The 13,625-nt window shown below is 34.5% G+C and overlaps 2 protein-coding genes across 16 annotated transcripts; both read left to right on the top strand.

The window, feature by feature from the left end:
* The first annotated feature begins 966 nt into the window (after nt 1-966).
* LOC121973418 (transcription factor NIGT1-like) lies at nt 967-3,515 on the top strand. The gene is made up of 5 exons (XM_042524857.1): nt 967-1,282; nt 1,385-1,605; nt 1,697-1,988; nt 2,075-2,151; nt 3,096-3,515. The coding sequence occupies exons 1-5, from the start codon at nt 1,159-1,161 to the stop codon at nt 3,390-3,392; spliced, it is 1,011 nt and encodes a 336-aa protein (XP_042380791.1). The 5' UTR covers nt 967-1,158; the 3' UTR covers nt 3,393-3,515.
* Nucleotides 3,516-8,356: 4,841 nt separating this feature from the next.
* LOC121970089 lies at nt 8,357-13,039 on the top strand. Of its 15 annotated transcripts, none has more exons than XM_042520522.1 (8): nt 8,357-8,584; nt 8,799-8,897; nt 9,578-9,617; nt 9,724-9,791; nt 9,884-10,029; nt 10,118-10,199; nt 12,205-12,324; nt 12,620-13,039. In XM_042520522.1, the coding sequence occupies exons 2-7, from the start codon at nt 8,859-8,861 to the stop codon at nt 12,316-12,318; spliced, it is 489 nt and encodes a 162-aa protein (XP_042376456.1). In that variant the 5' UTR covers nt 8,357-8,584; nt 8,799-8,858; the 3' UTR covers nt 12,319-12,324; nt 12,620-13,039. The 15 variants fall into 15 exon arrangements, with proteins under 15 accessions (XP_042376456.1, XP_042376457.1, XP_042376453.1 ...); XM_042520523.1 differs by having other exon boundaries at nt 9,575-9,611; XM_042520519.1 differs by having other exon boundaries at nt 9,575-9,617.
* The last annotated feature ends 586 nt before the right edge of the window (nt 13,040-13,625 follow it).

Raw genomic sequence — 13,625 nt, 5'->3', positions numbered from 1 at the left:
AATTAATTATTTTTTAAAAAGTTATAAAATTAATCGATTAAATTGTTATAATTGTAGTAGTTGACTGGGAATAGTAATAAGGATAAAAATAAAATTAGATATATGATCTGATAATTTTAAAATTATATATATAATCTAGATATTTTAAAAATTTTGCTATTTGGTTAGGTAAAAAATTGATTATATAAAGTTGAGGTGAAAATTGAAAAAGAACTGAGATTTTTAGAGCCACTTCAAAAATTCACTGTTATCGGAGAATTCTCCAGAATCTCCTTCGACCTCATCCGTATCCCTAAACCGAGGTGGCCGGAAGAAGATTCCTCCCTGATTCCCTCCGTTGCCGCCCGACGTTGCTTCGTCCTCACGATGGACCTGGCGGGGAGATCTCAATCGTCCGCTTCTGATCTTATCGTGCTGACGTCGGTGCCAGCTCGGCGCATGCGAATCCCATTCCCACCCGCAACTTCCAAACCCATAGCTGTACCCATCTTTGCTATCCCATTTAATGCTTATTTATTCGCTATGTTTCGTGAAGGGTACCACCATACCCCACTTCCGTTCCAACCTCACCATAATAATAAAAATAATTTTTAATTGATTTCATTTTATTTGCGAGCGTGTGGCGATTAGATATTTTTTGATTTTTTATATCTCTACATAATATTAAATTATTGATATATTTATTAAGATATTATCTATATAATATTTCATTAAATTAGCATTCAAATTCAATGTTCAGGACTCCGTTAAATTTATTAGGATAATGATAATAATAAAAATAATTTTTAATTGATTTCAATTAATTAATATCTATTATATTTGGTACAAGATCAATACAAATTAAATAGAAAAAATAATATTTTTAAATTTATTATATTACCATACTTATAATTATTATTATGGTATATTTTATTTAATCTTTCTATTATTTGTGTCGGAGAATTTGTATAAATAAGAGCTTATGTTTTTCCTCTGCCTATCGATTTCAACACCTGTCCCATTGATCCCTCGCCGTTTCATCAGAAAAGATTCGGATTTCTATTTCTACGCGACGAATCGTCCTCGATTCCTCCTCTTCTGTTATCTTCTCTTTTTTTTTTTTTACCCCTTTTTTGGATCCCAAGCCAACGATCGAAAACCAGGTCGGAGCGCAAGAAGATGGGGATGGCCGATCGCGAGCAGCGCTCCCGCCATGACTACGTCCGCGATCTCGAGGTGGAGCGCAAGAAGATCGAGGTCTTCCAGAGAGAGCTGCCGCTTTCCCTTCAACTCATCACGCAAGGCTCGGTTTCTCTTCCTCTTTTTTACCTTTCTTTCTTCTTCTTTTTGTTTTTGTTTATTCTACTTTTTTTGGTCGTTTCTTGAAATGCCGGTAGCGGTGCAGCGATCGAAAGCGTGGAGGGGCAGATGTGTGAGGAGGAGAGGTCGGTGAGTGGTAACGAGCCGGTGTTGGCAGAGTTCATTCCGCTGAAGCCGAGTTTAGCGTCGACGGTGGAGGAGGACGTGGAGATAAGCGAGCCGGCGGCGATCGGGTTTGATGCGAAGCCGGACTGGCTTAGATCTGCCCAGCTATGGAATCAGTGCGCGGATACTGGCACGAAAGTGGTGAGCTAATTTATTGTTTTTTAGTAGATTAATTCTAGGATTCTTTTCCCCCTCTCTTTGTGTGGGTTTTTCATTTGCTGTTCGATTGTAGGAACCGCCGAAGAGGCCCATAGCAGTAAGCGTGAAGAGGATGGGCGGCGCTTTCCAGCCTTTTGAGCGAGAGAAGCACGCTGCCCCACCGCCGCTGGTGTCGGCATCGGCGGCCGCTTGTTCCAACACTAGCGGTAGTGGTAGCGGCGGCGGAGGTGATGGTAACGGTAGATGCGGAGGAGCCAAGGAGAAGGAAGGGCAATCTCAGACCAATCGAAAAGTCAGACGCTGCTGGTCGCCGGAGCTGCACCGCTGCTTCCTCGACGCTCTTCAACTTCTCGGCGGCATCCATGGTGACCCTTTACACACCCTTCTCATCGTCACGCGTAATTTCAACTCCTGTGGATAAAGTTCTTAAATTGGATTTAATTCATCTCAGTCGCAACCCCGAAGCAGATCAGAGAGCTGATGAATGTGGATGGGCTCACCAACGACGAGGTCAAGAGCCATTTGCAGGTGATTTGAATAATTCTGCTTCAATCGCGTAAACGTACTGCACCTTCCTTTCTTTTCGTTAGCATATCACGCAAGCAAAGAATCGGATTCTTGCCGTAAATGACTCCCATGGAACATAGATCTCTCAACCTCGTTCACTCCCAAGAATTACTTGTGAATTACGATGCAAAACCAAATTTCTCGACTTGTTATCTACATGCTACATTTTTCTTTATAGATATAAATATCAACAATATAATGAATCCCCATGTGGCCCTTTCTCTTCTTGTTTTCTTGCACCATACATCAAACTCTACTTTGATTTTTTTTTCCACAAAAGATTAGTTGTCTTCATTAACGTGTCCCAGCTTCCAAGCTTAACCTCTATTCCTTATCTTATTTATTCATGGCAGAATTGCTTGGTGTCGTATTTACCCATATGACAAAAAGGTCATTATATTTCGGTACCAAGTGTAGTTTTCTAGAATGTGACCAACCATGATAAGGATGAGAACTTCCAATTGGCGCATGGATTAGCATCCAGATCAATAGATTCCAAATATGCTGCACACGCGGACCACATTGTCAATTAGCTGCATCGTGTCGAATTTAATGTCGGCGGTCCCAGTAATTGCCCAAAACCATTCAAGTCTTGATGGGTAGAGATTCCCTTTATTGAAGTTTAGGATGTAGACTGCAAGCTGTATGAGATGTAGTACTACTCCCTTCACAGTTAATTTTTAATCTCCATATACCAAAGGACTCGAGGAGTCGATAACAAATTGATCCTTCAAATCTAATTTAATCTTCGATCGGCTTTTTACCAAAGGACTCATTTAAAGTTGTGGATTTCTCAAAATACGCCCTTAACTTTCAGATTTCCTGAATTTTAAGTGCCCTCTTTGGTCCATTGCTGTTTATGGAGTTTGACAGAAGATCAAGAACATGAAGTTTTTATTGTGCAGAAATACCGATTACATAATAGACGACCAGGCACGGCAGCTCAGAGCACCAGCAGCGCCCTGGCGCCACAGATTGTGTTGGTCGGTGGAATTTTCGTCCCACCGCGACCGGAGTTAGCGGCGGCGAGATTCTCATCGGATTTGATTTCTCCAAAGCAGCGGCAGCAACAAGCCGAGCAATTACTGCCCGGATCATGCAGTAGAGATGGTGAGAGTGGTGATGATGATGAAGTCACCTACTCTGAGTCCCTTACTGCCTCTACAACTTCCCAAACGCGGATAGCGTCACCTTCCTTTTGAGTTATAAGTCCATTTTGTTCTGTGATTTTCTTGGTTGGTTTGTGAGTGATTATGACGGTAGTTTCATCCTTGGTGACAATGTTAAATTTATTTTAATAATGCTGTTACATAGATTGAGCTCTTAATGGATTTATTTTTTGGGATCTAACATGTTTGTTATTAAATTAACTGTGGGTAATAATCATATAATTTTATAGTGGTAAGATTATATGATTATTGTGATAAGTTATGAAAGCTTTGATTTCTTTGACACAATTACCATTGCAATGGCAATTAATAAGGATGTGACACAATTTGCATTTATGTCAAAAAAAAAAAATAAAGTTGAAAAAAAAAATATTAAGAGGACGTTTGGTTTAGGGGAATAGGAGTGCAGAATGAGAATGAGAATCATTATCATTGATTGTCATTGTTAATGTTTGGATTATAGGAATAGAAATACAAATAAGGGAATGAATCCTTGAAATTGGGTAATAACTCATTCCCATGTACCTCCCTTTCAATGAGTCATTATCTTATTTTCATCAATCAAAATATTCCCTTATTCCAAAAATACTCTTGACCTAAAACTAAAATTTTCTCCCTTAATATCAAATATCAAAATTTATTTATTTATTTTTTCTTTCGTATCACTTCTCTCTCCTTGTTCTCTCTCATCATATTTTCTCTTTCATCATTTTATCACACACTTTCTCTCTCCTTAATCTCTCCTATCACACTCTCTTTCCTCTTTTTTTCTCATCACAATTTCTCTCTCATCATACTTTCTCTTCTTCTCAATCTCTTCCATCGCACTCTCTTCCTTCCTTTTCGCTCATCATATTTTCTCTCTCCTCAATCTCTCTTGTTACACTCCCTCATTTTTTTCCTCAACACACTTTTTCTCTCATCATACTTTCTCTCTCTTCAATCTCTCTCATCACACTCACTGTTCTCTTTTTTTCTCATCACACTTTCTTTCTCATCATACTTTCTCTCTCACCATACTTTCTCTCTTCTCAATCTCTCTCATCACACACTCTCTCCTCATTTTTCTCATTACATTTTCTCTCTCTTCATCCTCTCCCATCATACTTTCTCATACATCATATTTTCTCTCTCATCTTCTCTCATCATGCTCTCTCCTATCACACTCTCTTTTCTCATTTTCTCTCAGCACACTTTCTCTCTCTTCATTCTTTCTCATTACACTTTCTCTCTCATGAGACTTTCTCTCTAATCATTCTCTTTCATCATATTTTTCTCTCACATTCATCTTTCTCTCACATCTTTTCTCTTATTTTCTTTTAAGGGTAAAAAAGAAAATTTTGATTTATTCCGATAGAAAATATGCAACTAACCAAACATTGCTTTTAAGAGTGATATCCATGCTCATACTCATTCCCATTCCACAATACAATAATTCCGATTCCGATTCCGATTCCTATTCCTATGAAAGAACCAAATGCCCCCTAAATGTAAGACACACTATTTTTTTTTTTAATGTCAAATGCCAAAAATACGAAATACTTCGTAAGTCTTTTGACCATGAAATGAACTTACTAAACCGAATCTTGGAGATCATTTTATTTCCGGCTAAAATGACATACAGAGTGAAATTAAATTGACTTACTATATGAATTCAAAAAAGTTGCATTTTTGTTGCAAATTTATGTTAATAAGTTTCTAAGCAAAATTTTGCTTTTGTCTAGAAAAGTAAGCAAAACTTTTGACAAAATTTTACTTTTGTTAAATTAGGGCATCTCCGATCGTTAAAGTTTTGAATAAATTTATTTTAGAATTCTAACACGCCACATCAACATTATAAAAATTCATTAAAACATTCTCAATCGTTAAAGTTTTAAGTGAGTTTTTTTTTTGTAATTCTCTCCCTATGTAGTTGTATGACTCCATATATATTACATCAATTTCAATACAAATCTATTATTTTCTCTACAATTAATAAAAAAACCTACATACAATTTTTTCATTTAATATCTTTATATAGTTTTCATTTAATATTTTAATTAATTATAATCTTTAATTTAATTTATTTATAATTAATAATTAATAAATTAATAAATTTTTAATTTTTAATTTAATATAATTTATCATTTTATTTATTATTTAATTATTTTATAAATTTAATTTAATTATAGTCATTTGTATATTTTTTTTAACTTATCTCAAATATATTTATTTTTAAAAGTAAAAAAATATAATTTTAATTATTACTAATTATTTATAAAATGGAATTTTATAATTAACTCATCAAATAATTTATTTTTAAATTATTTACATTAATTATTGGCTCTCAAACCTACTCTTGAATTAAAAACCCTAAATCCACAATTATAAAAGCTTTATTAATTAGATTTTTAAATTTTACAAACCTTTGACAAAATTTACGTTGGAGATGCTCTTAGATTAACTTGTCATCGAGTTGTATTAGATCATCACCGATAGGGGTGATCATGGGTCGGGTTGGTTCGATTATTGGGGTAAAAAACTATCCGGTCCTACTAGATCAGATAATGTAATATCAGGACCTATATCCGGCCCTATATCCGGCGATTTTTATATATCAGATATCCGACGGGTTGTCAGTTATTTGGATATCCGACCCTATATCCAATGAAATATAAAATATAAATATAATTACAACAAAAAAAATAAATTATTTTAGAATGATAATAGGAATTACTCATTATACGTTGTAGCAGCTAATCGAAAATAGCTACTATAACATGTAACAACTTATCGACAGTAGCTGCTATAACGTATAGCAGCTTATCAACAGTAGTTGCTACAAGTAGGGGTGATCGCGGATCGGGTTGGTTCGGTTATTGGGATAAAAAACTATCCGACCCTACTAGATCAGATAATGCAATATCAGGACCCTACATTCGGCCCTATATCCGACGGATTATTTTTTTTCAGTTTGGTTCGGGTCGGTATAAGCGGGTTGGTCGGTTTGACGGGTTGACTGCTCACCCTTAATCACCGATATCATAATAATGATGAGCTGGTATATCCTTTCATAATGATGCATGATTAACATCATAATTAAACATGACAGTTTGAATTATTGCCCAGCTAAGAAATAAATCCTCATTTTAATCCGTCTTCCATTGAACTAAGTATTCAACACTTTATCAGCGTGTTCTTTAAATTTCCTACTCTTTGAATTTATGATTAGAAAAGCTTGTCACCAAGGTAGCCACAACTATTGCCATTCTTTCTTTCTTTCTTTATTTAGTTTAAACTATTCCACTTGAATTTCTACGTTATCAAGCGATTCTATTTTTTTATGAAAGAAGTGGTCAGGTTGTAACTTTTTAATATTTCAAGATTTCCTTGACAATGATTCCGAGAATCCATATTTTGGATTTAAAAATCCCATGTGCCAAAAGAATCTTTAACAAAAGTCAATATGAAAAAGGAAAGTCAAAGTCATTCTTTTGATGGGTAATTACCATTAAAATAAAAGATATTCCTTCTATAAAGACAGCGATATGCCTTTCCAAGCAAATGCAAAATGCTAGTACCTGATCTTTCTTATAGAAAGGATTACGTATTAGGATAAAATGCCTAAGTAATTTATATTTGACTATAGGCCTATGATACTGGACAGTTTTGGATAAATGATATTATTTTTTATTCTAATGATAATTGAAAAATCAAAGTCTCCATATATATTGACATAATTAATACCTACATAAATATTTATTTCAATAAACTTTAGGATTAATTTTTAATGGTAAAAAATAATTCATTAGGCATCTGACCTCTCCCATATAAAAAATTATTAGGACAAAATATTGTTATGATTTACCTAAATATATTTTATTAAGGAACCGACCATATAAATCACTTGAAAAGAATGGTATCATCTTTTCTCTTAAAAAAAAAATTAAAGTCATAATTTGTTTCAAAGAGCAGATCAATTATTGAGTATTTTGTTGAAGGACATTTTAAATTACTTTAATAAAAAAATATTTTTTAACTATAAATTATTATAAATTAATTTATGCTTAAAAATTAATAAGTTTTTTTTATCATACTATTTCATTTTAGTTGATTTGCAAATCAATCTAAACTGAAACAAAAACACACTAATTACATCACATATTTAACTTTGGGATTGATTTTTTTAATATATCTTTAAGGGTTTAAAGATTTCTTTTTACTATAAATAAGCTTCCAAAATATTTTGTATTTCTTGTAGGTCCAACTTGACATACATGACAAGGTAGAGACTAATGTATACGAGAGGTGATCGTGGATCGAGTTGATTTAATTATTAGGGTAAAAAATTATCCGGTCTTACTAGATTAGATAATACAATATTAGGATCTACATGCGGTCCTATATCCGACGGTTATTATGTATCAGATATACGACAGATTGTCAATTATTTGGATATCCGACCTTATATCCAATAAAATATAAAATATAAATATAAAATAACAAAAAAATAAAATATTTTAAAATGATAATAGATATTATTCATTACACGTTGTAGCAGCTAATTGCCAATAACTATTACAACGTGTAACAGTTTATCGGTAGTAACTACTACAACGTGTAGTAACTTATCGACAGTAATTTGTACAAGTAGGGGTGATCGCGGATCGGGTTGGTTCGATTATTAGGATAAAAATTATCCGACGCTACTAGATCGGATAATGTAATATCAGGACCCTACATCCGGCCTTATATCCAGTGAATTTTTTTTTCGATTCGATTCAGATCGATATAAGTGGATTAGTCAGTTTGACGGGTTGACTGCTCACCCTAATGCATACGTACATTCTTGAGTCGAAGATAATTTGAATGGTTAATTAATAAAAAAATAAAAAATTTTAATTTATTTTAAAATATTATTGTGACGTATTACTTCACTTTTTTTTTTATTAAATTATTTTATTTTATTTTATTATTAAGCGTTAATAAAATCTAACCTAACCTATGGACTCGACCTCCTATTTCGACCCCCACGGCACACCCTCTTCGATAGAGCTCCTAGCCGAACGCTCCGCCCCCTCTCAGCTTCCGGACGCTCGATCTCCTCTGCCTCCCGATCTACCTCCCTCACAACCTGATGCTTCTCTACCTCCGTTCCTCCGTTTCGAGCATCCCTCTCTGCAGCTAAGTACGCGGACGAAGGCCCTACGAAGCGAGGAGAAATCTTGGACGCTTGTAGCCTCAAAGTACGCCATCGTTCACCAATCCCTACCAGCTTCTCGTTGTTGAAAATAATTAACGCATGTTCATAGTCATGCCGTTGTTCATGCAAAAATTTGACACTGCTGATTGAAAAGTAAGATAAAGCAATCGTTTTGCGTGATTAATAACTATGTCTATGAACATGCGCGAATTGTTTAGCATCGAACCAAACTTTACATCCATATCGCTACCTTACAGAACAGAGGCGAAAGCGAAATAACATATGCGACAGATGTCTTATAAATCCTCAGATATCTAATGTATACTGCAATGCAAGGATTAGAAGTTGCTTATAAGGTTAGGGCTTCCCTTCCCCTCTTTTATACTAACCTAGCCTTTCTTATTCCATCACTCTAAAATGATGGATTAGATGAAACGTTCAAAAGAATAATTCTTAGGGTGATACGGATGAACACCCAATTGAGAGGAACAACTTAATTGACATCTTAGGATTTTTTTTCCCAGAATGTCGTACTTTAATCTCATAGCTAAACAATATAATTTCTGCTTAAAGATACATCATTTCCATGTCTGCATCTTTCGTTGCATTGCATTGGAAGTTTTAATTGAGTATGTTACAAGTGAAGTATAGGAAAAGTAATGATTGACTCATTTTGGATAGAAGGTAATCATCTACCCTGAAATTGTATAAATTACAGGATCAATGGTACTAGATTATGAGCCGTCAGTGGATGGGTTGTAATATAACTCTCATTCTGCCGAGTAACATAAAGCCCAATAATATCTTATTATTAGATTTTGACATTTTGGAAAGGTTTATCGTATTCAAAATTAATGTTTTGATCCCTTCAGTTAATAGACATGGTCACATCGAACATATTCAATTATGTTTGTTGGACTTTTGGTGCTTTGGTTTTTGTTCGATTTTTCATGAATGATAAACTATTTACATCAACCACTCTAGTATAATATCTCCTTTTTTTGTTTTATTTTGTTTTGACTTTCATAAAAAGAAGATGGCAATTGCTGGCGGCATCACACCTCGTTCAGGTTTTGGTCTGCACTGCCTACTCTTTATTGTTCATATTGTTCATGAAATGCATTATTGAATACTTATGCTTGATGAATATCTTAATTCTGTAACATGTCATTCTCCTTCTAGGTCCACTTTTGTTCAAGCCTTCCACTGTGTCAATTCCAATTTACCAGCTGTGGAAGACCAATTCATTTGTTAAGTTCTTTTGCAATCTATCTTGTACACGTTCAAATGAATAGTTGTTGGAGTTATGTTTTTTATTTTTATTATATTCTTTATTTAATAGAACGTTGGACAAGCTATGATAAAATCAATTTTGGGTTCTAAGCTCATATGTGCATCATTAAGAAGTAATGACCATCCTAGATTATCTTATGGAGGTGATTTTGACAATGAACCATTTTGGAAGACTATGGTGAAGGATATTGCATGGTAAGTGTCTTTTTTTTTCTAAAAAAATGAGCTACTCTCTGATAACGAAGTTTGCAGAACTCACTGTGCTCTCTGCTTGTTCATATAGGAGTTTGAAATCTGTAGCAGTATTCTTAGCTGAACAGCCTAGTCAGATAAAGTACATAGAGTGGCCAACATTTCAAAGCACGGTATGTATACCTGAGAATACTAGCAGACAAAATTATTCTTGGCTATATGAACTTATTAACTTTAAAATCAGTTTCTTGGTTTTACACCCAAGGCATCATTATACATGAATTACTACTTTTGCCACTGGCTAATTCCACCATGAGATGACAATTGATTCCATTGAAATAACAAACTAAACATTTCTAATTTGATATAAATTTTAAATATCACAATATACCAAATTGGATTCTGCTTTTTCTTTGGTTTGTGTCATATCATGGTTTTTAATATTCTGCAAGATAATTTATACATCTTTTAAGAGCGGTGTCGCCTAAGTTTATTTGCCAACCCTGGGTTAGGCATCTGGATGCCACATACAACCCTTTCATGAATTATGCATATGTTGTGAACACAACTATCCTAGATATTTGGTCAACACACATCTGAGTTAACTCTGGTAATCCACTGGAACCAAGGTGATTGTATTCATGGGATGTAAAATTGTTTCACAAGCTATATAGTCCAAATCATTGGATTGCCTAATGGGCATATGGTGCATTTCAGATAAGACCCTAGTATAAAGTTCATAATTTTAGATAGTTGTCTTACTGAAAGCATAACCTGAGTATTAGGTTGCTTTGAGCTTCATTATCGAGAACATAATATGCAGACATTTTGAGAACATTGAAATAAAATAGATTGCTAGTTTCAGTGACATGAAGTTTTTCCATGCCAATTCTAGTATAAACTGCTGGCAATTGTTTACTCAAGTTTAAGTTTTGTGAGAAAAAAGTGTTAATTTTATTTGTCTTTCTGAAATTGAACTTGTGACTTAAAAGTTGAAATATGATGTATCTCTAACCATCCTATTTTCCATTTAGAGAAGCTTATAAACTTCCCTCCTTGTTGTGGCTGTATTTTCCTAGAGGGAATCAATTATAAGAATTCCGTGAAGGTTCAATGTTATGTTAGTGTATTGGGTATGTATCTATGTGCTTGATTTTAAGGAAAAGAAAGCAACTAACTAAAAAAAAAAAAAGGCAGCCCGGTGCACGAAGCTCCCGCCATGCAGGGTCCTGGGGAAGGATCCATTGTACGCAGCCTTATCCTGCTTTTTGCAAGAGGTTGTTTCCAGGATTCGAACCCGTGACCTTTTGGTCATATGGCAACAACTTTACCATTGCGCTAAACCTCCCCTTCAAAAGAAAGCAGCTAACTACAAATAAATATTAGTGGCTAAGATATTGGATGAGGCAATCAGATTAAAATTTAAAGTTAGTTGAGACTTAAAACGTTTGTTAAAGGTTTAGTTGATGAGGATACCTAACTTGAAATGCCATGTTTGGTGACGATGAAAACACACCCATCACTCATCCTCTTTGAAGTCCTAAGAAGAAATGGTGCCACTTTGTTGAAGGTTTTTGTGAAGGTTGCTAACATGGAGCATAAACTGTTTTGGGACTTTAGGAAATGTGGTTCAAAAGTTCTTTGGCTTCACAAAAAAGATAGCATGACCCAAAAATATATATCATGAAGTGTATAGCAAATGATTGGAGAAGTTGTTACGGAATATGAAAAGTTTGCTTGGAGGATGCATGATGCTGAATGCAATATAGCTTCTTATATAAGGACTGACTACATCAGAGATAATGGCAGATCGTAGCATAGAATGGTACAAGTCATGTGGTTGTTCAAGCACAGTTATGGCATTTGAATGGCATGTAGCATCACAAATAGGTCTTGGTTGCAACACTATACAATTCAAAGCTTTGTGAAAATGTGGATAAGTGGTGCTGGAATTTTGGTTTGATGAGAAGCATTGAGTCATCATGTTAGTTTAGGTCTATGTTTCAGGAGTGTTTTTGCATGTTTTGGTTCATAGTCCATATGTTTCTTCAGTATTAACTCTAATGAGACAAAGCTGCTTGTCTAACAAATCTGCTGTTTTTTTAAAACTTTTTATGCTAGAAAAATTATGAATGTGGGTTATTCTAGAACTTCATTATTTTTGTTTTTCATCTTCAGTTGAGGACAGCTATGCTTACCCTTGTTCTTGTGGCTGTGCTCATTGTTGCTCTATCTTCTGTTGACTCGTGTCTCTCTTATATTTTGGCCTTGCTGCTCAGAAGAGCTGCCTAGTTACAGGTATTTGCAATCATTATACTGTTTTTTACCTCACCTTGTCTACCTTTGTTTGTATTTCTACACACTTCCCAAAAATTAGTCGTAAGGTTCTTGGATCAATATTGCTTTTGCCTCTTTAAGATACTCATGATGCTTTAATGCTTGGATAACCACAAATTGGATTCAAACAATTGCATTTTGTTGGCCTTGCCATGGTTCTAAAACATACCTGTATAAATTTTGTGGAATAATATGCTTAAATCTACCAGGACATGATTTCATTGATTATTGTCGTCTAAATGTCTGTGCATTGCAGAACTTTCCTATGCCATCGACATCAGAGACTTGGTAACGATGATGCAGGTTCTAGTCGTAGCGTGAAACAAGCAAAAAGTGATGCTCAAGTCTTAAAGAGGTCAAATGGTGAAGTTTTGTGGCAACTGATCCTGTTCAGTACTTAGTGATTAGTTCTTCTGCCATTACATTTTTGGATACTATTGATTTACTTGTTGAATTAGTATACTTCAATGATCGTGCAATGCATAGTTATAACGGCCGGACTGATCTAGCAGTCATACTAGAAAAATTGGAACTGAATTGCTGGGTTGGTTTTGCCATCTTTAGATGACATTTTCTTCCATAACCCAAGCAATTTTCTTTCTAGTCATTCTTGTAGTTTAAGTTTGTCGAGCAATGTATTTGTGGAGATTTCCAATCCATTTTGCACCACTACTAATTTGCGGTCTTTCAGGTATAGCATCTTATGTTATGTCAAGCATTAAACGATACTAAGAAGAATTCCATCCAAACTGAAGTGGATAGAGAAGATGTATATGAAAAGAAATCTTCAAAACCTCGAACTTACCTAAGAACGTTCTCTAATTCCAAGTGGTGAGTTAGCTATGAAATTATATCTTAAATACTACCTATTGAACAAGGTAACCTAGTGCACCTGATTGTTCTAACAATTGGCTGTGGAATTTTATTTATTTAGGTAAGTATAAGGTCATTAAATAATTATTTGTTAGGATCAAATGCGAATTGTAATTTTATTTAATTGGCATCAGATATCCCATTTACTGAGTCATAGAAGTACAATTAATAATTGAAGAAAATAATGGTTTTTACTCTCGTTATGACTGGATGATGAGTCACTTCCGTAAGTAAGCGTATCATCTTTCTCCTAATAATCCCATAAGGTGAAGAAATATTTTAAAATAAGTTTTATAAAAGTTCAATTATTAAAAGTGCCATCATATAACAGTGCTAAATTCTAACCATATTCACTGTACATGATATATAACAGTTCAATAATGAAAAGG

Source organism: Zingiber officinale, chromosome 4A (genome assembly GCF_018446385.1).
Source record: "Zingiber officinale cultivar Zhangliang chromosome 4A, Zo_v1.1, whole genome shotgun sequence".
NCBI classification, from domain to species: Eukaryota; Viridiplantae; Streptophyta; class Magnoliopsida; order Zingiberales; family Zingiberaceae; genus Zingiber; species Zingiber officinale.
The sequence above is the reverse complement of the archived record's forward strand: the minus strand, read 5'-3'. Positions and strand labels throughout refer to the sequence as shown.

What these genes read in the sequence shown, in the direction of transcription:
- LOC121973418 (XM_042524857.1), top strand. Translation starts at nt 1,159, where the DNA reads ATGGGGATGGCCGATCGCGAGCAGCGCTCCCGCCATGACTACGTCCGC. An exon ending in CCTTCAACTCATCACGCAAG is followed by an intron (nt 1,283 to 1,384) that starts GCTCGGTTTCTC and finishes GTAGCGGTGCAG; the next exon opens with CGATCGAAAGCGTGGAGGGG. An exon ending in CGGATACTGGCACGAAAGTG is followed by an intron (nt 1,606 to 1,696) that starts GTGAGCTAATTT and finishes GTTCGATTGTAG; the next exon opens with GAACCGCCGAAGAGGCCCAT.
- LOC121970089 (XM_042520515.1), top strand. Translation starts at nt 9,423, where the DNA reads ATGGTCACATCGAACATATTCAATTATGTTTGTTGGACTTTTGGTGCT. An exon ending in CACACCTCGTTCAGGTTTTG is followed by an intron (nt 9,618 to 9,723) that starts GTCTGCACTGCC and finishes TTCTCCTTCTAG; the next exon opens with GTCCACTTTTGTTCAAGCCT. An exon ending in TGTGGAAGACCAATTCATTT is followed by an intron (nt 9,792 to 9,883) that starts GTTAAGTTCTTT and finishes TTTATTTAATAG; the next exon opens with AACGTTGGACAAGCTATGAT.